We start from the raw sequence: 26,109 nt of genomic DNA, 5'->3' as shown, positions 1-26,109 counted from the left end.
CTCTAGCCCGAGGCGAGTTCTTACTTCATGCTTGTGGCAAGTTATTCAGCCAGCTGGAACAATATACACTGTTGGTGCAATCGATTGGATGAAGAGGGCTGGCCTTGCCCGTGTGCAGACATTTAATATTTGCTCTGGCAATTTGCTTAATTAGTTTGTGAGCATTTGCGGGGCTGAGGGTCTGCGGGTTACGCATTGCGCTGCATTAATCAGGCAGCTGCATGAAGTTGCTTATGCAGCGCTCTGTACGCACACTCGAGGATGCTGCGAAGCCTTGACAGTGCCTCAGCCCCGTTATCTGAAGCATTCCTTAGCCTGTTAAAGCTTTAATCGTACGATAGGACGTTACACTTGGTGTGCGTGCATCTTACAGTAAACACATCAATAACAAATTAAACACCTGCGCCCGAGCTTGAATATAATCGTTTAATTGCCAGCTGAAAGTTTAATGCCCAAGGCTCGGCGTTTGGCAATCCGCCAGGGGAACTAAAAAAAAAAAAAGGAGAAAATACCAAAAAAGAAAACTTGGCTCAACAAATTGGCTCGCGCTTCGGCTGCATTTTGAGTGGCACTTTAAGCGGCAAGGAAATCAGCGCACTTTTCCTCCATCTCTCTCTCCCTCTCTCTCGCTCGCTCTCCTTCTCTGTCTCCCTTTAGCTATCTGTTGTAGGGCTCATACATTTTTGTGTTTTGCTTCTGCAATTTAAATAGTTACACCCCCGCCGGCTACACTGCCCCCAAGCGACGCCCCAGCCAAGCAGCTCTTCAACGGAATATGAAATTTGAATGCCGCAGCCGGCTTCAGTTACTCGCTGCGGCGGTGTTTGTGTTGCGATTCCGCTTCGCATTTGAGCCAAGTGAATGGCCGTAAAAACTTTAATTAAAATGGAAACCTTACAATTGCATTGTGGCCATGACGCAGCCCGTCGCGACTTTTTAATTTAATTAAAAATGGCGCAGCTTAAAAGCAAGCAGGCCCAGAGCACCGCCAGAGCACCGCCTGGGCGCTGTCTTTAAGCCATCTCTAATAATTCAATTGAGTCGTAATTCATCCTTTGCAGCTGCGTGGCTTGCCTTTAAAAGGTAAATAGAGACACGGACAAGTTAAGCAAACAGGCTGAAACTGATTGGCAAACTGTCCATGTAATCGGAGATACAAATGAAAATCAATAATTTAGCCACACAATGGGCCAACACGGCGCAGGCGGGACAGCTACGGCTCTTAAAGTGACTTTCACGACAACAACAACAACAACAAGAGAAACAACAGCAGCAGCAAGAACAACAATAAGAAGAAGAGCGGCAGCAATAACAACAATCAAGTCTGTGCAAGGCATAAATAAAGCAAGGCATGGCCCAATGAGCCGAGCCACCTTCTGCGCCTTAAGCTGGCAGGCAGCCGACCTGCTTATTGTGCTGTACCGGCTGCTGTTCCTTTGTGCCACAACAATGGCCCAGCGCTGGGAGTGAGTGCGAGTGGTAGGCCAATAAATGGCATAGAGCATTAAATACAGTGAGCGGGTGCAGTCGTCGAAGGCGTGTCTATGACAGACAATAAGCGGTTCAAAGGCTATGCCAATGCCGGCGTTTTAATTGGTGCGTTTGCTTTTATCTGGCCCCGACTTAAAGCCGCAGCTGCCAAGACGGGCAAGGCGGGCAAGGCGGGCAAGGCGGCCAAGGCTGCCAGCTGAAAGTTGGCTAGCACGCCTGGTGTATTAAATAATTGAGTATATGAAATTGTAGCCGAGTAGAGTATTCCCATCACATCCACCCTCACCCACACACACACACACACACACACACACAGCCGAAAGGAGCAGCGCTGACAGAATTTGTAGCATACTTTCATGCGCGCTGCTTGAACTTTTCAGCAAGTTATAAATAACATTAAATGTTTGATAAACAAAATAAATCAAGCCCGAAATGAAAACACCAGACACAATGACAACACTGCCACAGCCACAGCAGTGCATTAAATTCGCCCAACAGGAGCAGCGGTAGCAACACTCACACACACTTTGCAAGTAAACGTTGCAACATTCTGTAGCGCATATAATTTTACTTTTGCGCATGCAGCGCCCCACGTGGCCCCTCCCCGCCAAACACTGTTTCACACCTTGTGGCAGCCGAAAGAGAGCAACGAGGTGGCAGCTCGAATGACATGCAAACTTTTGGCCCAGCACACACAATTTAGCCGCAAGCCCGCCCCAGGCAGCACATGAGTAACTGGGTGTTAGAGTGTGTGCCAGAGTGTGTGCGTGGGTGTGCAAGTGCTGGCCATTAGCATTTGTCAAGTTGCCAATAAAATGCCATTGAATGGAGTAAATTGACTTTGGTATGACAAACAATTCCATGAACGTTATCCAGCCGGCCTCAGTCTTGACTATTGTATTAAAATATTTACCTCGCATGACTTGCACTATCATACGCCATCAATACCTGTGTCTGTGTGTGTGTGTGTGTGTGTGTGTAGCTATCAGTGGGCTACCGAGTTACTTAGGGGCAATTTACGAACACACAATAATTCCTAAAAATACAAGGTGCGCCAGGTTGCACTACCAAACTCTGTTAGGGTAGCTCAGCTTGTGCACAGTTACAGAAATTTGAATTGGATAAATGAATGCACAGTTATTCAACTCAAAAGATGACTTATGCATACTGAATCGCTGAGTTTTGGCTTAAAATAATATTTAGTATAACATTACTAATTCTAGCCAACGGTTAGCTAAGTGAGCTGCAGGATGCCTGAGTAGCGGTGCCTTATGAATAGGTAATCCTTTCTCTCAACTTGCCAAATTAGTTTCACCTGAGCTCAGCTCAACTCGTTCTGAAAGTCATGTAGCCATTAGAAGCAATTCTGGCTCAGCTCTCATTTAACTGGAAATGAGTCGCAAATTAATGATAGACAATTGATATGCGTGTACTCTGCAATGACAGCTGCAATGCGAATGTGAAGTGTGGCTATCAATTTGTCAAGAGGCTGAACAATGCTTCGCCAGCATTACACAAATGTTTGCGGGCGTTATCGTTATTGTTTACACGAACATCAACAATAAATCCATACAGAAAACCAATTAAATGTGCCGCCCACAACCAGCACGCCCAGCTCTCCACTGGGCCGAGCGTGTCCGAGGTGCTGTGATAAATGGCTGGCCATATTTTTACACTGCCAGCAATTAGTGCAAACGAAATCAAATTTAAGCAGCGATACTCTAGCTCCGAATTTAGCAAATCATTGTATAATATACTCGTGCAATGCAGACGACAATGCACTATGGGTCAAAAGCCCGATTTTTCGGAAAAAAGTCTTATTTTCAAGTTGAAAAAATTTACAAAATTTTAATGCCAATCCATTAAGAATACCCTATATGTAAATGTTACATACTCCGAATTTTAACAGAGGCGCGATCTGCTAACTAAACTGCTGTTAAACAGAGCTGTTATGCATGACACGCACATTATCATTTTGTAAAAAACTTTCTATGAATTTCAATCGCCAATTGAAATCAAAATAATGACAATTAATTTAAAATTTTTGGTGGAAAATACGGAATTGGGCTTGTTCTTTATGTTTACGTGTTTGTGTTGTCCAAAATCTGTATGTGATGTGAAGTTTTATGTAAGTCAAAAAGCTGTCTTTGACATCATAAAAAAAAAAAAAAAAAAATTTGTCTTTGATAAGAGAAAACTTGCGTTTGTAGCACTTTGTAGCAATGAAACTACGCTCATTTTATAGAGTATTCAATTCTGAACTAAAACCTATAAGTTCAACATGCACTTTTGCGCACTTTTTGCGCAATTTAATTTTTCAGCAACTAACCTCGTCGCAGACGAGGAAGAGGAAAAAGGCATTTCCGAAAGGCAGGACTTTTAAAATTTTGAGGTTTATGGCATGCTAGCTTCAGATAATGAAGAATACGATGATTAACAATAAAAGAGATATATTTTAATGTTATTTGTGCTTAAAATCATAAAATATAACCTTTTATTCCTTGAAACAATTTTTTGTCAACTTCTACATACAAAAACTGTATGATATAGTTAACCGATTTTGATCATTTTTTTACAGGATCTTTAAAACATGAAAACACATCTAATATGTGAATTTGGTGTAAATATCTTAAAAAGCAAAAACGTTATGACAGGTAATAATATGAAAGAGAGGCGATACCACACCCATTTTTTCACCAAAAACGAGTGTTGCGAACGAAAGTCAAATGCAAAAAAACAAATTTAATTATCTTGACTAGTTCAAAAGTTATTAATTAATTCCAAAAAAACGGGCTTTTGACCCATAGTGCAATGCTCCGGCCTCCGCCCGGGTCCTTGAGAAGCGAGTAGTGGCAGGCAGCGTGCCTGACCAACGGGCGGTCCCTGATATTAGACTTGGTAAAAGGAATACATAATAATGATGTTTAGGGCCGTCAGGCATGTTGCGAGCCTCACATAGTTGCCATTTTATTTATGACACTTGCACGTAACGCCCAGCAGCAAAGATAATAACAGACACACCAACACCAACACCAACATCAACACACACACACTCACAAATTACACTCGCACAACTAGTCTCCAGGGCACAACTTGCCAACAGGCGCAAGGAGCATAAAGCGCTGAGACATGAAAGTAAAAGTAGTTGCGGATGTGGATGTGGATGTGGATATGTAAATGGAAATGGTAGGCAACGGCCACTTCAGAGAGCACACCAGGCCAGGCTAGGCCTGGCTAGGCCGACCCCGGTCGAGTCAGAGCCACAGCCAGAGCCAGAGCCAGAGCCAGAGCCAAATAATTATCTTGGCGCATAATCTCGATCTGATGTTTTTGGCTAACCAGCGGCAAGCAGCCATCCCCGGCCAGATCTTGTCTTGGACATGCTGGCTTTTGTCTGAGTGTCTCGACCTCGACACGAAAATCTCAGTCGCACACTTTGTAGCTCACGCGTGTGTGTGTGTGCGTGCGAGGAGTGTGGGTGCGTTGCCTTTGCTTGGAGGAACATGAAAATTATGCTGATTATGAGATTGGCCTGTGACGGGCCTCCACGCCCACTGGTCGTTCACACAAAAATCGCATAATCAGCGTGCTCGGCGTGTGTCGCGTATGCGAAAGTGTCAAGGTCCGAGGAGCCCAATAAACCTAATGTGCTTAATAGATTAATTAAAAGCCGTACGCACACAGCACACAGAAAGGCGACCGACCCATAAATGGCTCACAAATGAATAATTCGAATGGCGAATGCACTCCCAGCTGAGCGACTAAGTGCCCATCAAGTCGACAGGCCAGTGAGCGGTTTTGGCACGGCTCTGTGCACGCTGCACTCAAATGAAGACCACTTTTGAGGTGCTAAATTAGCGCACGCATTAAAAGCGCATTACTCATACGCAGCGTTGCTCTCTTGAATCCATAAGCAGCGCACACACACGCGTCGCCACTCAAACTGAAAGGCTTAATAGAGCCATCGATATACACATAAATGCATATATAAAGCATATATATATTTGTGTGTGTGTGTGTGTGTGTGTAGTTTTTATAAGCATGTACAGTGGGAGCCAAAATCATATACAAATGCCCATAAATCCAAAACGTAAACTACATAAATTAGAAATTTGTATTTATGCGAACGTTTTCGCATCCGAGATGCGAATCACGTACACGGCTTTATAACCGCAACTAGGCGAACCTTTTGCTGATTACGACGTGACCAGCAACCGAGCCATCGAAATGCTTACAAGCAAGTATATACTGTATAGCCGCCACAAATGTTTTGTGTGTCTGTGCTGTGCGCTGTGAAATTATTTTAAATTATTTTTGATAATTGAATGAAACACACGAGCATGAAAATGATTTACTGCCATATTTCATAGTTTGAAAACAGCTAAAGCATAACGGACTGTTAACACGCTCTTTAACTGTTATCCGCGCATGCGTCAATGCCGCAAGTCTTGCGGCTGCACTAAGAACAGGGAACAGAGAGCAGGAGACGGAGACGGAGCAGCAACAGCAGCAGCAAGCAGCAGTTGCTGTGACAATGGGCACGTGTCTTTGTTTACACAAAGTAATGAAATTTGAACAGCAAGCAGCATCCAGCATCTAGACTTTATGTGTGTGTGGGTTGATGTGTGCGTGTGTGGGAGCATGGGCCGGAAATTGCGCATAAATGCGACTAATTTCATTAAGCAACAATGCGGCCAATAAACATTTCCGAAGCATCAAAGCACCATCCAAAGTTTGGCCAGCAACAATAGCAACCAGATTTCAAATTTCAATGCATATTAATGAGTTCTCTGATAATTGTATTGAAAACTCGCATAAATTGTTGCCAATTTTGGCAGTATTAGCTCAGAGCTCACAGCTCCGAGCGGAAGAGAGGGAGAGAGGGAGAGCTAGCCCCCTTATGCAATATCCTTTACAATATCCTTCAGCTTGTGTTTAATAACCTTGGCCGCATTCGCATTTTCGGCATACCTTAACGCGAAATCTATTTGGCGGGCTTTCATAAGTTTATGGCTTCGCTTTGTGCGGGGCAACATAAATTACTGCCGCCTCCAACAGTGGCATCCATTTATTTCGGCCATATTTTCTCTCAGGCAGCCTTGAGTGCAGCAAAATGCAAAATATCACGTCGAAACAAAGCAGCGGCAGCATCAGCAGCAGGAGTCGCAGCTGCAGCTGAGATAGCAATGCAAACCTTTTTGGGTTAAAATATGCAGCTAAATTCACGCTTCACGGCAGCTGCGACTCGGGCCGGGGACAAGGGCAGCCACAGCTGGCTTAAAGCAATTGCCATTTCAGATTTCAAGTAATTAAATGGCAATTTAAAATGTACGCAACTCCTGAAATAGATGTACGGACAGTCACTAACGGTTCATTGCTAAAGTTTTCACTGTAAAATACATACAAAATACTTTTAATCCCAATTTACATAAATATTTATGCTGATGGTGCTGAAATCTGCCACAGTCCGACCCTCATCTCCCCTCCCCCAACTCTATCTCCATCTCACACCATTGGCGCTAATGTGCCTTAATCTTTAATGAGCCAAGTTTCGCTTGTCTGACAATCCGGAGTCGGGCAGGCAGGCAGGCGGGCGGGCGGGCAGTTAGGCACTCAGCCAGTCAGGCAGTCAACTAGTCGCGGCTGGGCTTTGGTTTTAGATTTCGGATGCAGGATTGGTTCTAGTTCAGCTTTGGCTTTTGCTTATGCAGTACGTGTTGCCATTTGGCGAGCTGAGGTGCCGCCAGCGATGACTGAAGCTTGGCATTGTAAACTACTTTCGAGCCACTTAGCGGCGCTTTCCCATCAACGGCATGTCGGCTGAGAGATACAGTTGCCAAGATCTAATTATAAAGATAAACTGTTATGCTCGCCCGCACATGTGGGTGTGCGCTCGCGTATCGGTGTGTTCGGCATTTAAATGTGGGTGCAATTGCCCTGAATATATTGCCAACAGCAGCCGAGAGAGAAGCTGAGCCATTGAAAAGTGTTTACACTAAATCAATGCCAAGCTGAATACCAATAGAAAAGCTTTTCAATCGGTGAAATGAGCCGAAACTACTAAAGCGATTCAGGCTGAGTTGCTAAAGTACGCAATAGCTCTGCTATAATCATGGACTGACGTTTGCTTTTGCAATAGATCGATATCCGCGATGGTGATATATCGCATCACCTAGCGCATAGCTGCGAAAGTTCTGGTAATTAAATTGATGTGCTCTGAGCGCCAATATTAGATAAAATTATCATGCTATCATACTACAGTCGAGTCTCGATATCTCGCTAAATCGATATCTATCCCTCTATCTATCAATCTATCTCGAAATCTATCCCCTTAAAACAAATTCTCGTTAATTCTCGATAGTTTGAATTTCTATGTAAATCGAGAAAAATAAACTGATGTCCTGCCCATTTCGTTACATACAATTAATTTACAATTTTTACATATTTTCTTTTCAGTATTTTGGTTGTAATAAAAAGTTGATTTATTCAGTTTGTTCCCAATTTAAATATTTAGAAAACTAAAATAAAAAACATCTTTCCTATTTACAAGTTGTAAATCGATCAATATCTATTATTCTATCTATATTTCCATTTATGATTAAAACTATAGAGTGCGTGAAATATATTGTCAACTAAGAAGCTCCATAATTAGACGTAATGAGATTTTTTATCAACAGTTTACATTGACAATTTAAAAGATCAGCTTCTGAGCTTAGGGTATGTTCTAGACAGGGTATGCTCTACAGGGTATATCCTAGTCTACATCATAGTCTTACAAAGAATTCACTAGCAATACAAACCATAGATATTTAATTCTGGCGCAGTTTCATTTTAATGCTTTTCCGTTTTGACTATATGTATATGTATTTATTTGTAGATGGACTCTTCAGGCTCTTATCTCTTACCTCTTGTGTCTCTTAGTCGCGCACACCCGCCAAGAGCGCTGTTTGCAATCTTGCTCGTCTTTATTTTCATTAGAGAAGCGCTCGCTGCACTTTGCTGACAGCAAAATCCACACGAAGCCAGGACTTCTGCTCTTTTCCATTTGCCTGTGGCCCCCAAGTGATGTGCTCGCTACTTATTTTAATTGCTCAACATTTTTCACAACTCTTGTTTCGTCTGTGTGGGTGTGTGCGTGCGTGCGTGTGTGTGTGTACACGAAGCATGCTTTTAGGAGTATTCGCATTGTTCGCAACTCTCAACTCGCAGCTTAATCGACTGATTTAGAAGTTTATTGCATTGCCCATGCTCAGCCCGGCAAGGGAAATGGCGCCGGACACGAAGGTATTTAAACGTTGTGCGAACTGTGAACTGTGAACTGCGAACGGGCGAACGGCGTACTGCGAATTGTGGACTGGGAACCGAGAACCGGGCACTGGGAACTGGCAAATGGGAGCTGGGAGCTGGGATCTGCAACCAGGGTCTTCTGTCGGCCACTTTATTGTCTCGCTTCCTGGCCAATATAAATGGGCTTCCGTGCATAAAGCGTATAATGTTGGATGGCAAAACGAGCGCCTCGACATAAAAGCGCCAGTTAAAAATGTGCTTCAATTTATTGGGCTGCATTTAAATCGCCAGCAATTGCACCCACTTCCAGCTCCTTCAGCCATGTTTGTCGAGCTGAAGGCTCAATTTTGCCATAAATATTTAACTCATTTTCACTGGCAACGTGGTCGCCGTGAGTGTGTATGTGCTTGTGTGTGTGTGTGTGAGTGCGTGCGCATTTATTTGTCCTTGACCGTTGCGTAAATAATTATGCGGACAAGCCATTGTCCTTTATCCCTTGTCTTGTGTCCTTTATCATTGTCAACGCCCCTGCAGCGGGGATGCGAACAATTAAGTCAAGCAGCCCGAAATCCTTCGATTTATGCCGCAAACATCGCATATTAATGGCTGCTTATAGAAACGATGGCCCATAATGCCACGAATAATCCATAAATATATATATATATATATATATATAGATATTGACTGCAGTGGCACATGACAAATTTGCATACGCTTTTTCTGCGCATCCTAATGGCTGTTATTTGTAATAATTTACAGCGCGACGCGTGCACATATTAATTAATTTCAATTCAATTAACGACGGCTGACAATATTTATAATTTATCAACCTTTTTTACGTATAATATTTTAATTGTTTTCATTTAACTCATTAAAAATTGTGTGAAATTTGTTTATTTTTTTATGCAATGAAGCAATTATTTCCTGCCCATAGACCATTCAACACTTGTCGCAATAGACAGTTGGAAAAACTCATAAAATAAACCTGATAAACTCAAAAGAGTTAGATGCAACAAAATCGCTGATTATTTTTTTAGTCTGTCTGCCCAACGATATGAGAACAAAAACTTGAAACGTTTCAACAAAATCTCACATATATATTTACATGCATATTAATGAATGGAATGAACATGGATATAGAGATGAAACTGTTCCCAACTATCCAAAGAGTGAAAAAAAATAAAAACAAATTTTTATTTTATGAATATACAAGTTTAGTTAAAGGTATAAATGCCATACTAAGTCAGATTAGGTTCAAACCGACTTTTCATTCGGTAAATATCCAAAGTATGAGCGTAAAAACTCGAGACTTACGAAAAGCAATACTGTGTGCGGCACTAGGCGTAGAAGGGCTGGTATCGAGCCCTTGTAGAATGCCATGGGCCCCTCTAAGGCTGTTTTGTAAAATACATCTGTGAGGCTTCTATACTTGCCAGGAGCCGCATTCATCGAACGCGTTTTGGCCACGTCAATTGGCTGGGTAAGAAGTGTCGCTGCAATGGCCGATATGATCGACGAGAAGACATAAGTATCGGCGCGGGCTGGAAAGCCTGCGGTTAGTAGAATGTCCTTAGTCTGTTCATAGAAGGCAATCTGTCCAACGGTCATAAAAGCGCCTCGCAGCGCAGCAAAGGATGCGCCATTAAGCAGACTGAAGCAGCCCTCCTCCCGGCACACGCGCACCAGACCGTCAAAAACGTTCTTGTAGCTGAAAATTACAATGAAAATTAGCCATGTTACGACTCAGTCAACACGCTTACTTTCTTCTGTTCTCTAGCGGCAGCTTGACATCGTTCTGCAAGCGCACGTTCAGCAAGTCTGCCGGCGCACCAATGAGTCCACCTGCGGCCCCACTGAAAGCGGACAGCAGCACTTTGCTCGTCATCGAGTGGGTGTCAACCACTCTGGCGCCTGCGGCATATATGCCAAAGCGTGCCATTGTATAGGTGTACTGACGCATCAGCGAAGCAGATATGCCCTTGAAAAGCGAATATATGCCGTGCTGTTTGACTAACATGTGCATGAAACCGACTGTCGATAGTTTCTGTTTCTTCACTCTCTTCTGCGTCTGCATTTGCACCTTTACCACGTCTAACGGATGTGTGACTATCGTTCCTAACGTACTGGCCAGACCCCCGAAATACCAACGGGAAATGCGTTTCTCGTTATATGACATAATGAATTTAGCGTACTTAGTACGGATTTTGGCCTAATAAAATGTAATTCTTACATCATACACATTTGTCGCAACAAATATTAATAATGAAATAAATAAAAAATATTTGTAGCCACAGTAATTGGGCGAAACGGAAAATAATTTATATTGCAATACACAAATGACGCAAATCGCAAGGCCAGCTGACGTCATCGACGCAATGAAAAATTACCCCATTGTTTTGTCAATGCGTCCAGAGACTCATTTGCGTGACTCCAACTAGTTGACCTAGCCATGTCTAACAAGTTGAATTGCCTTTGACTAAGATATACAAAGGGATGATATACAGTACAGAGAATTCACGTATACATATCAATATGTACTTATAGAGTGTGCTGACAAATATCGCATAGCTTAACTAATATAACTAACTAGGTAAGGTAATATAAGAGGGTAAGCTTACTAGGTTCTGTCATATGAGAATACTTTCTTAGAATTCACAAGTTTTTAATAAAATTAATATTGAGTTTACATGCTAATTAATTAATATTATACAAGATATATCTTCTTAAAAAAATCCTATCTTGATAAATTTAAATAATATAATAATTTTAACCATTTCCAGTAAAAGCAAATATACTCAGAGTCAAATTAGACACGAATCAAAAATAAAATCGAGCTAAATATTAAAATGTACATACATATATATTTATAAATGGTATACCAAATAAAAAAATTTATTAAATAATCGTACTGGCTTACAACTTATACTAATTTAGATGATAACTTAGATGATTTCTCTCATTTGTTTGACTTAATTAATTTGTACAGCCTGCGAGCTTTAGTTGAAAAAGAATTTAAATGGATCAATTTTGTACTTGAAAACGATATCGCAAAGGTATGAACTAAATGTAGTAAAAATGGGGATTGCCCTTAGACATGTCCTGTCGGTAAAAGTTCATTGTAAATCACAAAATTTGAAAATATATCACATCATCATATTTTACCCCCATTCGATACATTACGATCATAAGGACAACACCAACCAGACTGCACATCCAATTGCCCACCTTCGTCCTCTTTTTGTCATCCAAGGCGCTTACATATTGATAAATGAGATAGCCCAGGCACAGTAGACACGCATTAAACGTAAATATGACTATGGCACCCTTGATAACGGAACGCATCGAGATTCCATTAGCACGATCTTCTAGGGAGAAAGCCCATCAGCCGAGGCGTGCCAATGGATTGGGACTTACTTGAGACTTACTTGTATGCGAGGGCTCTGATCTCTCATTGCTGATATCTCCTTCCTCAATTGTATTTAGCGAAAGCATCGTTAAAACAGCCATATTTTCAGTTTATTAACAATCATTTGCTGCTCAGCTTGTACTAAATTTAATATCGTAGCTCTGGATTTTGAATGAGAACTCCAGGCACGCAATAATTCGATTAGCCTGTGCTCAGCTGTGCTCAGCACCTGAATGCCAAATCATTTACACCTGATTTACCAAACAACGCCAGATCCAATATCAGATCCTCTCCCCCCTCCCCTGAGGAGTAGCTCAGAAACAAAATGTCGAGCAAAATGCTCTCGACACGCAACCGGCCCAAGTGCCAAACACAAAGCACGCACATTTTGATTATGCTAATGATGGTTATTGTTGTTGTTTCTGGGTTGTTGATGTTGTTGCTGCATACCATTGTTGCTGTTGCCGCTGGTCAGTTCATAAATATTTTGACAGCGCATAGAGCGAGTTGAAGCGGATGCGAATGTCTGACATGTCCTTCAGCTGCCACAGTCTCTTCAAGTGCTCCCTCGTCATTTCTCATTTGACTCTGACAAATGCGACAGGGAAATAAATGTGCGAATGCTTATTAAAAGTAGTTAAGAAAATATAAAACATCAAATTTGATGAGTAATCATACAATATATACATTTAGAAATTTATTTGCATATATACGACAGCAGTTAAATGGACTTTCTGGAAATGCTTTATTGTCCTCAATGAATTACCCCAAAAATGTCAAGCTTCGCATAAAATGTGTCACTTTATTATATAGCTACAGAGCAAAGCCTCGTTTATGCCGAGCTTTGCAATTTTCTCTCAATCTAAATGGAGAAAAAATGTTGCAGCTTATTTTATATTATTTATTTATATGTTTTTTATTTGTCAACTGTTATTTTTCAACTGCAAGTTTTGCATTTGCAGCCGACTAATAGTCAGAAACACTATTATATTGACTTGCGCTCAAAAATGAAAAACAAATTATAATTCAAATACAGTTTTTGCTAAGCTGCATTTTCATGACCCAATTAAATATTAAAGCCGGCCGTATTAGAGAAACAAAATCCAAAATTCATGCTCTTATCATTTTTATTGAATCACACGCAAATGTTTATGCCAAATGGCATTTGAAAACTCTATGCAGAATTCAGTATAATCTTGATTATTTGCTGCTGCAGCACTGCTCCTTGGGTCCAGACTTGCACACGCAGCTGCAATCCTTAATGCAGGCGCAGCTGCCCCCGCACTTGACGGTCGAGCACTGGCAAGCTAAAATGGTCAAATTTAGTTGGTTAGTTATGATTTAGTTTTTGGTGTAATATCTTTGTATATTACTTACCAGATACACAATTCTTGCAACCCATTGTATTGGTGATTTCAGTAAATTTCTGTTGGTTGTGAAAAATGTTTAGTTGGTGCAAAGCTTTTGACTTGCTGTAGTTAACTGTTGTTGGCTTCACTAAACTCCCGTCGTTTATATATTGTAATTTTAAGCTCAATGACGGGTGCAAAATCGAACAACACATTGGTAGAGCGGGGCAGGGGCCGGTGTTATCAGCAGTTCGTGCGCAAAATGCGTAACGTTTCGCGCCTATCAGTTGTTGGCATTACACAAACAAATTTTGCGCCACACGATTGGCTCGGCCAACGCTTTGGGCCGTGCTGCACACGGCGCTCTTATCAGTTTATCGGTATGCGCTGCATATACGTACGCAGCGAACAACGGCCGAGTGCGCCAAATACGACTGCAGGGATAAAACGTGATTAAATATTGATGTGTGCATGTGCATAGTCCGTAAACTTTATCCTGCAGGGCTGGCTGGCGTTAAAGAGTCCGAATGAGATATCTAGCAAATCCGCTTCAATTCGCCAAACAAATAAAACTTCAATCAATTTAATGGCATCCTTTCGATTTCCTTGCACTTTTTCAAGCTGCCCAAAAGACGGAATAACAATCCAAATCGATTTTAAAGTGGTAAAGGCTTGCAAATCCGGCTAAACTAATTTCGGCTGAAGCATTTCAGCATTGCTTTAAAATGTAGCATACTTTGCGGCATGCACTTAAAAAGCTTAATGCCAATATACTTATGTGACAAAAAGCATTGCATACTTTTCGGCAGGAGCTAAATTGTATTTGTATAAAAACATTTAAAGGATTATGGTGAAGCATTGGGTAGCATATATACGTCATTTATTGTTCAAATAAAAAAATAACAATATAACAATTGGAATACTAGTTCTATTACTAACGCGCTGTCATGCTTCGACATACAAATTACGCGCCTGTTTTGAGTAATATATATGTACTTTGTTTATTCGCAAATGCACTCGCTACGAGTGCACAAACAGATCTAAAAATAGTCAATGGGCCAACATGAACAACATCCCATTGCTGGCTGGCATCACATAACAAAGAAGAAATTCTAAGGCATACAATATGGTACTGTGAATGAATACGAGTATAAACTAAGCTAAAATGTGTCTTTGCTATTGGCTGCAGCTGCGCTACGAGTTGAACACATCGATTGTGCTGGCTGGGCTGGGCTGGGCTGGGCTGGGCTGAGCTCGGGTGGGTGCGTTACTCCTTTAGGTCGGCCGCATTGTTAATGAAACCAGTTGTTTGTGTCAGCTGCAGTTGCTTCTCTTCGGCCTCGGCAGCCTTCTGCTCCGGTGACTTGGCCCACTCCTGCAGCTCGCCGGACGCGTAGAACCAGTAGATGACGCAGCCAACAAGATAAATGCCAGCCGAGATAAAGAACACCAGGCGCCATTCATAACGGTCTCCGCTATCGCCCACAATGTACCCGGTCAGCAGTGGACTGACGATGCCGGGAATCGTGGCGAATGTGTTGCCGATGCCCATCAGCACACTGGCGTGCTGCGGCGCGATATCCAAGTGATTGACACTGCAAGTGTTGCGAGAATTAAGTCGACGCACCGCTGGGGGCTGCACTGACGTTGCAACTTACGCGAATCCAGACCAGGCAAAGGCGCCCAGGCCGACAGCAATTGTAATGAATATCACCGACCAAGTGGGATCCATAATGTAAGCCGTAAGCATCATGAAGACCGTCTGAGCCAGGAAAGCACCACAGTTGAAGTTACGGCGCACTTGCGTCGTTGTCCAGATGCCCTTCACCTGCATCCAATCGGCCAGATAGCCAGAGACGGCCAGCAATATGCCCATGGCCAGGTAGGGTACAGCCGAAAGGAAGCCCGTTTTGCCCAAATCAAAGTTAAGCGTATCTGCAGAGAAGATCTCATAATATACCATGATTAGGCTAACTCTTATCAAGCGGCTTACCCTTAAGGAAGCTGGGCAGCTGGGTGAGCAGCGTGTAGAAGCCCCAGTTCTCGGAGAAGTGCGAGGCAATGATTGCATAGAAAGCCATGGATGTGAAGATTGCCTTCCACGGGTGCTTGATGGTCTGGGGGCCCGTGTATCCAATCGTTTTCTGTATGTACTCGCACTCCTCCTTCGAGCAGAAGCGATCCATCTCGGGTCCCGCGCGGACAATCAGGAGCCACAGAATCAACCAGATGACACCAATAGTTCCGAACACATAGAAAACACTAGGCCAGCCGTAACGGGAGGCCAGCATACCAGACGATGGCATCGCAATTACCGTTCCGGCGTAATTGCCCGCAAATGCAATTGACGCCATGCGAGAGCGCTCCAACGGCGGCGACCACCTCGCCCATACGGCGTGTATGCCCGGAAATGTGACGCCCTCGAACACGCCCTCGATAATACGCACGGCCAAAAACATTTCGAGACTGTGTCGGGCCGCTAGCGGGGTGAGCAGAGTGAGGATGGCCGTTGTGCCAATGCCCAAGCCGAAGACCTTTAAAATGAGATTTTACCAAAATGAATTGTTAGTCAAGGATTTGCATTCATTTCATATATAAGAGATATAAATAACTTGAACAGTTCTTTAACAATTTCAGCATGTAAACTCACAAGATTGCCGCCCACTTTGGTGCCTATGTAGCCGCCCAGGAACTGTGTGAAGATGTAGCCATAGAAGAATGAGCTCAATATCAAGCCCCTCTGCTTGGAGTCCCAGGGAAAGTCCTGCTCGTACGATATATTGCCATCAGCATCGTGGACAGTGCGATTCTCCGTCATGGCCACAATGGCCACGGACAGATTCACGCGCAGCGAGTAGACATTGAAGAAGCCAAAGAAGGCCATCAGCACCACAATGTAGCGCCGCTTGCGCCAGAATCTCCAGGTGAGTGGCTCGCTCTCCACCAGGTCATGGCTGCAGGCATGGATAGAACAGAGGAGTTGCTTAGTTCGATTGAAATGCAAATCATTGTATCTGCTGTCAGTCCAACCAAGCCACAGTCACTTTCGCTGGCCATCGACAAACTGCTGTTGGTTTTTGCAGCTTTTTTTTTTTTTCATTTCTTTTTCTTTGTTTCTTCTTTATTTCGTATACAACATTTCTCAACGTCTGCAGTTGCCAATAGGCTGGAACCAGTTTCTCAGCTATGCGCGGCATTAGCAACTGGTTTGGCTTGGGTCATTTGACAGTATTTCAGCATTTTGCGCACATGGGCGTGGGTACACACGCTATTTACATATCCTACTTGGCCGCACTTTGTTGTGCTTTTGAGCAGCAAGAACACTTGTTCGAGCATAGCTTTGCCATAATGCGGAAACAATTTGCGTATGAGTGTTTGTTATTACATCTAGTTAGGCCAGGCTTTGCCCAAAGTTGAGGTAGTAGTCGGTAGACACTTACTTGTTGTGATACGAATGATGGCCATTGTGCTTGTCGGCTTTCATTGACTCCAGGTCGGTCATTTTGCGTGATTGTGTGTGTGTGTGCTTACGGGGCGTATGATCAATCTACTCGGGCATTAAGGGCCTGCAAATAAATTGGATAAACACAAAAAAGCAATTCAAATACAAATACCAAAAAAAAAGAAAAAGAAACAAGTAAGAAGGCTCCAGTCGAGACTGCTCGACTAGGAGATACCCTAAACCCTCTAAGCTGATATTCTAATCATTCTGCACTTCTTCCAGACGCGCGTGTAACAACGCGCTCTGCTAACTGCGTAGTAAGCAGCGACTGCGCTTGGGCTGCGCTGCAGTGTGAGAAATATTATGAAAATTTATTTGTTGAATAATTTCTTTTGTAGACAAACGATCGTAATGAAACTTTCAGAGCGTAATCATATAGTAAATGTAATAAGTGTACATTCCAGAGCACAAGTCTCTAGTACTTGAAATGCGTTTTTTACAAATTGGTGGCGAAGGGGGCGTGGTATCCAAAATCTGTAAATTACAAAATCTTTGTATCCATTAACTTTATATACAACGCAAATTTGAAGACTCCAGGTTTAGACCTGTGTTCAAATTAGACTGAAAAAACGAAATCAAATTTTCGATTATTCTCGATCAAAAAGTTATCGGATGAGTTATCAAAAAAATAAAGCAAACTCGTACTGCGTATGGTATACATGAGTATGCATGCCAAATTTCAGCTCTCTAGCTCTTATAAGCTCTGAGATCGACGCACTCATACGGACGGACGGACGGACGGACAGACGGACAGGGCTATATCGACTCAGCTCGTCGTGCTGATCAAGAATATATATACTTTATGGGGTCTGCGATGACTCCTTCTGCCCGTTACATACTTTTTCACAAAACCATTATACACTGATTTCCCATTTTCAATGGGTTCAGGGTATAAAAATAAGCGCCAGCCACTGTACGTTGTGCGTGCTGCCGTTTCATTAAAATTAAATTAAATTTCAAGACCTCCCCTCGCTGCAACTCTCGAGCAAGTTCAATAGAAAAATTGCACACAATGCGAAGCGTGTCATAATTTTTTGCAATTTGTTTCATTCCATTTTGTTTTTCTTTGTTCGCGCCCTGCTATTATTAAACAAATCTACAGCAATTTATTGTCTCCGGGCAGCGTTGCGTGCCGGCCGCAATTGGCTTTGACATAGAACTCTAGTCGAACCACAGGGCAGAGCATTGATTCGGCAAGCATCTTAATCCGGATATACAATATGCATAGAATTTACGAAAAGCACACACACACACACACACACTTACAAATTGTGAGGCTCTTTAAGCAATTGTCTCGCCTTATCGAAAATGCTTCTTGGCAGTTTAGATGACGACGCCTCTTAACTCAATTATCCATTTAACTTATTAAGCAAATAGTTTTGCAAATTGTGGCATTTGTAGCACGCGAAATAGAACACTCACTCACACTCACTCACACACTCATACACCCACATATAAACAAAAGTAATCACAGCAAATACGTAATTGTGGCATAAGTGAGCCAAGAGCTTGGACTCCGCTACGCAACCGGTTTTGTTTTTTTTTTTTTTTTTTTTTTTTGGGACTTTCACTTGATTCGCTTATTACTCAGCTGCTCGCAATAAATATTCACCAAATGCGTGCTCTCTGCGGTTTACTGATTTGCACGTGTGCACAATGGAACACAAGTATCTATTTTTAGATAATAGATAGTAATGATATGATAAGGCATGATGCTGTCAGCCGCTTTCAGTCGCTAAATTAACATTCAACCAATAAAGAATACATGCACGCACACACACACACACGCACACTTAGAGGCGTGTATTTAGCGTCTTTTAATAAATATGATTTATAGACAATTTTCCTTGTTTTTCCGTGGCTGAGTTAAACTAGTTTAACGCAAAGCCTATCACCAAAATCCTGTTGAGTCTACATATGGAATTTCAAGCCAAACTTGCAATATCCATGTATATAATATTTATATACATATATATATACATATGTCTATGAAATTCCTGTTTGATATAAATAGATTCACTTTCTATCAGGGTCGCAAGCTCAAATTTTTTTATTTACCCCACATATTTGGGCGAGTCTATGAAGTAAGTTTGATGTGCAGCTAAACAAAATTTCGAATTTATATATGAGCTTTTGATAAAGGCAAAGGTAATGTTAACAGGTTAGCTCTTTTTCCTTTTTTTTTTCTTCCTTGGCTAGCAAATAATTAAGTTTAATTTGTGTAAGCCAAATAAGTTTCCGGCTTCGAACCGGTTTTTTGTGTGCCTTGGCTTTCTACAAGCCCATTCAATATGCACTTTATCAAATTTCTCTATCAGTTAAAAAAAAAATTAATTTATACATAAATTACACACACACACACACACACACACACACACTTTCACATGTTCATAAGTTTATAAAATTTCGTTATTTTCCAAACTAACTAAAAAATGCCGTGTAATGGAAAACATTTACCATTTACTTCAGTGCTTATCTATACAGCATTAATTATTGCATTGAGCTTGGAGAGCAATATAAGATTTATAAGACTAAGATTCCATATAAGAATTGCTGTTTATAAAATTCAACAAATATCGATAATTAGGCGCACGAATTATCAACTGTTACGCTTAAGCAGCTATTAGTGCGTGCTAATCATAATCTGTGAACAATTCACAGATTAACGTAAACCCCAAATCAAACCAGAATTCTAACTAATTATAGAGTCAGTTAATATTTACATGTCAGTAGTAGAAATAGTCAGATAATCTGAGATGGAGTATTTCTTACAACGCACGTTTCGTCTAATCGCGAGATAAACTGATTATTTGAGCTACAGATAACAATAATGATGCTAATATTTACTGCCCATATGATTATATAGTTTTTCTTCTCATTTTTAATGAATGACAAGATATCTCAAATTACGAAATGCTATAAATCAAGTCTAACTGTTATATATAAGGCTGCTTCAGAAGTAACTTAATTGCTTTGAGTTAGTCAGAAATGCTCAAGTGCATTCTGCAATGCTAATGAAATGAAAGATTTTTATATATACATTTCGAAACAGCTGTCGGCATATACACTTAATTTAAATGCTTTCATTTAAGCGAAATTCTTTAATCAACTATTAGAAAGTGACAGTTGTGCAAACAGGAAAGCCGCAGCAACTGCAACTGCAACAGCTTAACAAAGTCGCACAACTTTTAGATTGCAAATAGTTAAATTAAATACACTCCAATACACACACTCGCACACTGTTGCACACTCTTACACATGCACTTTTGAAGTAGCCGTTATATAGAAAAAGCCACAAAACTTGAACGCACCAAGAAACTTCGTCAAGGGTCCTCAAACTCTTCAAGCTCTGCTCAGCTGGTCCGCCGGTGGTGGGTATGCTGATTGTGTGGGTTGGTTGGTTGGTTGGTTGCGTGGCCAGGTGTGTAGCCGCCGGTTGCTCGCAGCGCACTAACACTGCAGCCAGTTGCCGGCATCCAGCTGAACACGACCGCAGACCGCTCGGCTGGCTCAGCGGCGCTCTGTACCAGCTGATCGTGCGTTGCGTTCAGTTAACTTCAATTAAGGCAAACAAGCCGCGCAGAGCCACACAGAGCCACACAGAGCCGAGCAGAGCTGAGCAACGAGCGCGGCTGGATTCGAGAACCTTGACTGTGAAGACTAATAATCGCATTGTGCGAGCAATTTACTCTTTGCCTGGGTAATCGCAATGGTAATCGACATAAAGCTTATGGTTTGATTAGGCACAAAATGTGGGCGCTATAAAGATACGGGGAACTAAATGAAAAGGAAAACACGAATCCCGTTGAGTTCTCAAATTGAATTTGCCAAGATACAACCTTCTTTATTTGCTTAAATGAACTCTTAAAGGCGGCAGTGCGCATATCGTTCATAAATCTCTATAGATAAGCAACTACAACAACTGAAGAATTTTATCAAATTTATGATGAGCTAATGTCATATAATAACAGCCACAACTCGGCAACTGAGCAGCAGGCGTCAACTAAGCACATAAATACATCAGCGGCCAGTTGAAAGAGCATCCAGATTTGAAATGAAACACATTATATAATGGAAGCTGTAAAGAATTATATGCACAGCACACTAACAATTTTTCGCTTGATTTATTGATACATAAATTATGATTTATGGCGAAAACACCAGCGATTTATGGCAACACCTTGAAAAAAGTTAAGAGTAAAAGTCACAATCATTCGATTGTCTACTGCCCATTGCGGGGGGCTAATTGGGGGTATATTTTGTAAAAACAAACCAACGAAAATATTTTGTTTGCCTAGCACATTACATATTCGGATGGGTTTTATAAATAAACCTGGATAAATGTCCGAATGACATTCGGTCGATTCGCACATGCCAAAATCGATCGGCAGTTAAAATAAACAATGCGTGACATACGTATTTTAAAAACAATCATTTGGCGTATATGATTAAACCGCAGTGACCAGCATAATACAAATAGTTGCTAATTCGCATTGGCAAGTGAGAATTGGACAGCGGTGCAAAAATTAATAATATCAACAGTAAACAGCCCGGCCGATAGCCAGTTTGAGCCGGTTCGAATTGTGTGACATCTTTCCGATTTATTATGGGGACATGCGTTAATTATTGAAACTGAAATGTTAATTGTGGACTAATAGGGAACACGACGCTGTTGATTTAAAGTGCTAACAGCGCTGCTGTTAAGCTAACAGCGGCAAGCAGTGCACCTTAACAGAGCGGACTTTACGATACGCATACGCCATGTAAGCGCTTACAGAGATCAAATTTCACATATAAATCGTTGTAGATTCAAGCTGAATCCGCAAAACAATTGCAATAATTTTAAAACACCACACAGCATGTCTGCATTTATCCATATAATAAAATTTTTTGCATCATATCGCAAGCAATGTGAGAGTTGCACGTGCTGCCAAATAAATAAACACATGACAGAGCGAAAGGCAACTCAATTTGCATTGGCAGCTGCCAGAACGTGAGAAAACAGCACGGAGAAGCTATATAAACAAACTGCCCGATTGGACACACTCACACACAGCCATACAGACACACACACACACAGTACAGTAACAACAACAGATGATTGTTTAAAAGCAAATTAATTGACAAAATGCAGCTGTCGTCAAATGGCGTGCAAATTGCAAACGAGCCTTCAGCTAAATGACAAAAAGTGCACGCATCGTCTGTTAATTGTTTTTCTAGCTGCCACAGACAAATCATGCACCACGTAACAGTTCGCACCTCAGGGTGTGAACACTCATGTGTGGCGAATTAGCGGGCACTAAGTTAAAAATAAACTGTGAATTACATTATATTAATTAAATGTGCAAGATGTCGAGCAGAAAGTTGCCCTGAAACGGAAACAATGCCAAAGAAGAACACTTAAGATGGCTTTCCAGTCAAGGCAACCCTTTATAAATAATGTTTATGGTTTCCTCGAAAATTGTTATAAAAATACTTACAAATTGCAAAGCCCTTTTTATACTCTTCCATTCTGCTTTGGGCCCTCTAATTGAATTGTTTCACGAAAATTGGAAATTGGCTTCAAAAGAGCCGTATTAAATGTTCTATTTGTTGCAATGCTTGAGCACAAGCACAACTTGTGTTGTTGTTGCATGTCCCCGTGGCAGGTGTCGGCGCTTAGCTTTTGTGTTTCGTGTTTTGTTTTTATATTTTTGTGTGGCGCTCTTTGTGCATTATTCGCATTTCTTAGCGCTTTGCTCATTGTTTGTAGATTTTATTCGTCTGAGTCCCAAAGGGCTGTCGCCCTCGACCGCTCGTTTGTTGGCTTAGCAGCGAGCGGTGGAGAGAGGCAGGTGGGTGTTGGTGCCTTGGCTTTATGCTTGACAAATTGCATTTTAATTGCGCACCGCTGGCGCGGCTGTTGCACAAAGTGAATGCACCTGAGTGCAAATAATTGCACCTGAATGCACAGCAAATAATACCAAAAAAAAAAAAAAAAAGTTAAATATTTGAAGCATTTAAGTTATTTGACTCGCCGCCATTCAAATTTATTGTTATTCATTTCGCCATTGAATTCGTGTGTTGTTTGGCTACGCAGTGCGAAAGCGAATGCGAATGCGAATGCGAATTTGTCGCTTGACTTTGGCTACGTGAGCCTTTAATGGCATTTTATACGCAACTTGCGAAAAACTCGAAACCGACTACAGCTCCTTTGATTTCAACTCGACAAAAGTTGCGTCAACTTGAGCGCACATTACAAAAGCCCCAGCACGGACACAGCCCGTGACTCGGTGTAAAAGTTTCCAGCAGCTTCATCTACTTCCTGCTCTACTTACCAGCGCTGCTGGTGGTGGTGGTGGTGGTGGTGGTGGTGGTGCTGCTGCTGCGCTTCCTTTGTCCTGCTGCAGCGGTATTTGCTCGACCCAGTTGTTGGCCAACTACTTGAGATGCAGCAGCGACCTGACTCCGCGCCCAGCTGGACAGGACATTTGCATTGCATTTGGACACACGTAAATCCCCGGTGTGCGGCCTCCCCCCAGGGAATAAGGACAGCCAGAAAAATTCCACCCATCGTCGTCCTTGGGCTGCTCAAATATTTAAGCTGCTCAAATGCACAAACTGGAAAAAGTTCGCTTAATCGCAACGCCCCTAAGTATGCAATGCCACGGCTAGGGCTCAAAATTGAAGGCTATCCCATCGAAACTGTCACTGGAGCAGCCCCAAAAATTTTGCGGCGCACTTTAATTAACTAATTACAGCCATTAAAAACGTCGAGCTCGGCACGCGCCTTTTGTCACGCCCCTGGGAATTGGCGTCAAGTGAAACAGTGACAGGGAAACTGATGAAGTTGGCTGTAACAAAAAAACAAAACAAAAATGAACAAAAACAAACAAAAAATGGGGAAATTTTTATGCAATTAGGTCTAAAAGCCTTCTGATGTTCAAATGGCACACACACACACACGCGCATACGCACATGCATATATGTATATACCTGCTGCTGTTGCTGCTGGTGCTGTGTCAAGGATGCATTGGCTGTTTGAAAATTCGTTGCATATGTGAACATAACTCAAAGCCGGCCAAATTCATTAGGCTTAAGACAAGCAGCAACCGCAGTATGACGACAGCTGCACGGTTAATCATGCGCCATGTTGCCAGGCTGTGAAAAATTCAACAGCAGCTGAAGCCAGAAAAGCCTTTTAGCACTAACAAGTGCCTACAAGACCCGGCACAGTAGCAAATATTGTGACAAAAGCATTGCACACACAGAGAGACACACACACACAGACGCACACACAGATATAGACGGAAAAACAAAGAAAGGACGAACCACTCGTAGTGTAAATATAAAATTTATAATAACAAAGCACGTCGCAGGTGCAATTAGTGTGCAAATAAGCGTTTATTTGCCTCAAACAAACAAAGACAGAAAGAGAGGCTCGGGAAAACATAGAACGACAGAGAGAGAGAGAGAGAGAGAGAGAGAGAGAGAGAGAGAGAGAGAGAGAGAGCGACAGTGCCGAGGGCATCTCATATGATATCTGACCTCGTTTATGTCAAGGTATTTCAGCTTTGCTAATGCCAGCCAGCCAGCTTAATTGCTATACTAGTTCTACGAGCTTGACTCAAATCAGATTTCAATTCAATCAAATGTCTCCGAAGCGCATGCTAAAAAACTGACATGCGCCACTGTTGCGGCTGCTCGCTCATAAATCATTTCCCAAAACGTGATACTTTGATAACATTGATAAAGCTTCTGATCATAGCCTGCACTTAAGCAAATCAGAGGCAACATATGCAAAGGCTGCACATGGAAATAGTTGGCTAGCATATGTAAAGCTATACAGCCCTGATTATAGACAGAGAGAGAGAGAGAGAGAGAGTAAAAAAAGAGAGAGAGAGCGAGCTAGAGAGACGGAAGCAGGTAATGCCAAACAAACAACTAAGGCACCGCTAGGGACAGCTATTTGCCAACATGTAAAGTACACTGACATCGCCTGCAGTCGAACAACAGTAACAACAACAACAGCAACAACAAACACATCAAATAGAGCAAAACCATTGGCAACGACAAGCGTCAGCATGAGTCTGAACTTAGCTACAGGACTCAATTGAGTGCCATGCCAGGCGTACAGTCGGGCAGGCTGGCAGGCGGGGGGCGGACGGGCGGACGGGCGTACAGGCGGCATAGAGTTGGAGACATCTCGTGTCTCACAGCTCACTCAGCTGCCCTGGGGCACTACATGGCCTGGTCGAGCCTGACTGGCTGGCTGGCACCCGCGGCACCCACTGTCTGCCCCTCTGTTTGTTTTGCTCGACTGTCCACTCGGACAGTTGGCAGCTGCCTAAAAATGTGCACAGAAAATGTCGAGCTCTGGGACTTAGATGGGCAATCGCTGCAATTTGGCCAGCCTGCCATTGTGGCAAATGGAAATTAAAATGAATTCTTATACCCTGCATCAAAATATAAACATTTTAAAGTGTGCTCTATGTAGCAAGGCTGAGCATGAAGAGGTACACAAAATAAGCCAAAGGATGAAATATTCACTATGTCAAAAATTTGATATTTAATAGATTTATATGTATTCAATTTTAGTATTAAGTTTTTTTAAGTATTAAGTTTTAGTTAAGGGTATAGGCCTGTTTAGCAAAATAGTTCAAATATATGAAATTGATTACATCCGAGGTTCTGGAATACAAATTGGTTTTCAATTTTTGTTTTTGCTTGCAATTAGGTGGCCTTGTGGTTCATCATATTTGCATGGCTGGTAAGCCTTATAAATACAACCACATCGAGCCAAGAGCAGTGGCAAAGTTTTCATTGGGCTCCCCAGCAAAAGTGTGCTAAAATGTTATTAGCGCTTAATTAGAGCACAACTTTTGCTTTTGCTTTGCCCTGAAAAAACCAAAGCCCCCAGCCCAGTGTCTCGCCTCGACCACAAAGGCAAAGGTGCGCTCCGAAGAACTTTTGCTGCAGCTTTGTGGTAAAGTTTTAATAATGTTCAGCTAAAATGAAATAATGCGTTTTGCCAGCAGACTACGGAAATTTCAGCCCAAGGGGCGGCCTCTTAAATGGGAAGACACAGCTGCAGC

The 26,109-nt window shown here is 42.1% G+C and overlaps 4 protein-coding genes across 5 annotated transcripts; all 4 read right to left on the bottom strand.

Moving 5' to 3' along the window:
* Positions 1-9,958: 9,958 nt before the first annotated feature.
* On the bottom strand, positions 9,959-11,299 carry LOC6574955 (mitochondrial dicarboxylate carrier). Its single transcript, XM_002000946.4, has 2 exons — positions 10,539-11,299; positions 9,959-10,486 (listed from the first exon to the last, which is right to left on the bottom strand). Exons 1-2 carry the CDS (start codon positions 10,952-10,954, stop codon positions 10,033-10,035), a joined length of 870 nt encoding a protein of 289 aa, XP_002000982.1. The 5' UTR covers positions 10,955-11,299; the 3' UTR covers positions 9,959-10,032.
* A 320-nt stretch (positions 11,300-11,619) lies between these two features.
* Positions 11,620-12,398, bottom strand: LOC26527175. Of its 2 annotated transcripts, none has more exons than XM_032733592.2 (3): positions 12,204-12,398; positions 11,941-12,140; positions 11,620-11,877 (listed from the first exon to the last, which is right to left on the bottom strand). In XM_032733592.2, the coding sequence occupies exons 1-3, from the start codon at positions 12,283-12,285 to the stop codon at positions 11,839-11,841; spliced, it is 321 nt and encodes a 106-aa protein (XP_032589483.1). In that variant the 5' UTR covers positions 12,286-12,398; the 3' UTR covers positions 11,620-11,838. The 2 variants fall into 2 exon arrangements, with proteins under 2 accessions (XP_032589483.1, XP_015023239.1); XM_015167753.3 differs by having other exon boundaries at positions 11,941-12,143; positions 12,204-12,396.
* Positions 12,399-13,293: 895 nt separating this feature from the next.
* Positions 13,294-13,681, bottom strand: LOC6574954 (metallothionein-2). Its single transcript, XM_002000945.4, has 2 exons — positions 13,562-13,681; positions 13,294-13,491 (listed from the first exon to the last, which is right to left on the bottom strand). The coding sequence occupies exons 1-2, from the start codon at positions 13,584-13,586 to the stop codon at positions 13,385-13,387; spliced, it is 132 nt and encodes a 43-aa protein (XP_002000981.1). The 5' UTR covers positions 13,587-13,681; the 3' UTR covers positions 13,294-13,384.
* A 710-nt stretch (positions 13,682-14,391) lies between these two features.
* LOC6574953 (sialin) lies at positions 14,392-20,500 on the bottom strand. Its single transcript, XM_002000944.4, has 6 exons — positions 20,347-20,500; positions 16,974-17,099; positions 16,184-16,487; positions 15,527-16,067; positions 15,192-15,468; positions 14,392-15,128 (listed from the first exon to the last, which is right to left on the bottom strand). Exons 2-6 carry the CDS (start codon positions 17,033-17,035, stop codon positions 14,801-14,803), a joined length of 1,512 nt encoding a protein of 503 aa, XP_002000980.1. The 5' UTR covers positions 17,036-17,099; positions 20,347-20,500; the 3' UTR covers positions 14,392-14,800.
* Between the last annotated feature and the right edge of the window lie 5,609 nt (positions 20,501-26,109).

This window comes from Drosophila mojavensis, unplaced genomic scaffold (genome assembly GCF_018153725.1).
Source record: "Drosophila mojavensis isolate 15081-1352.22 unplaced genomic scaffold, ASM1815372v1 contig_231, whole genome shotgun sequence".
NCBI lineage: Eukaryota > Metazoa > Arthropoda > Insecta > Diptera > Drosophilidae > Drosophila > Drosophila mojavensis.
The sequence above is the reverse complement of the archived record's forward strand: the minus strand, read 5'-3'. Positions and strand labels throughout refer to the sequence as shown.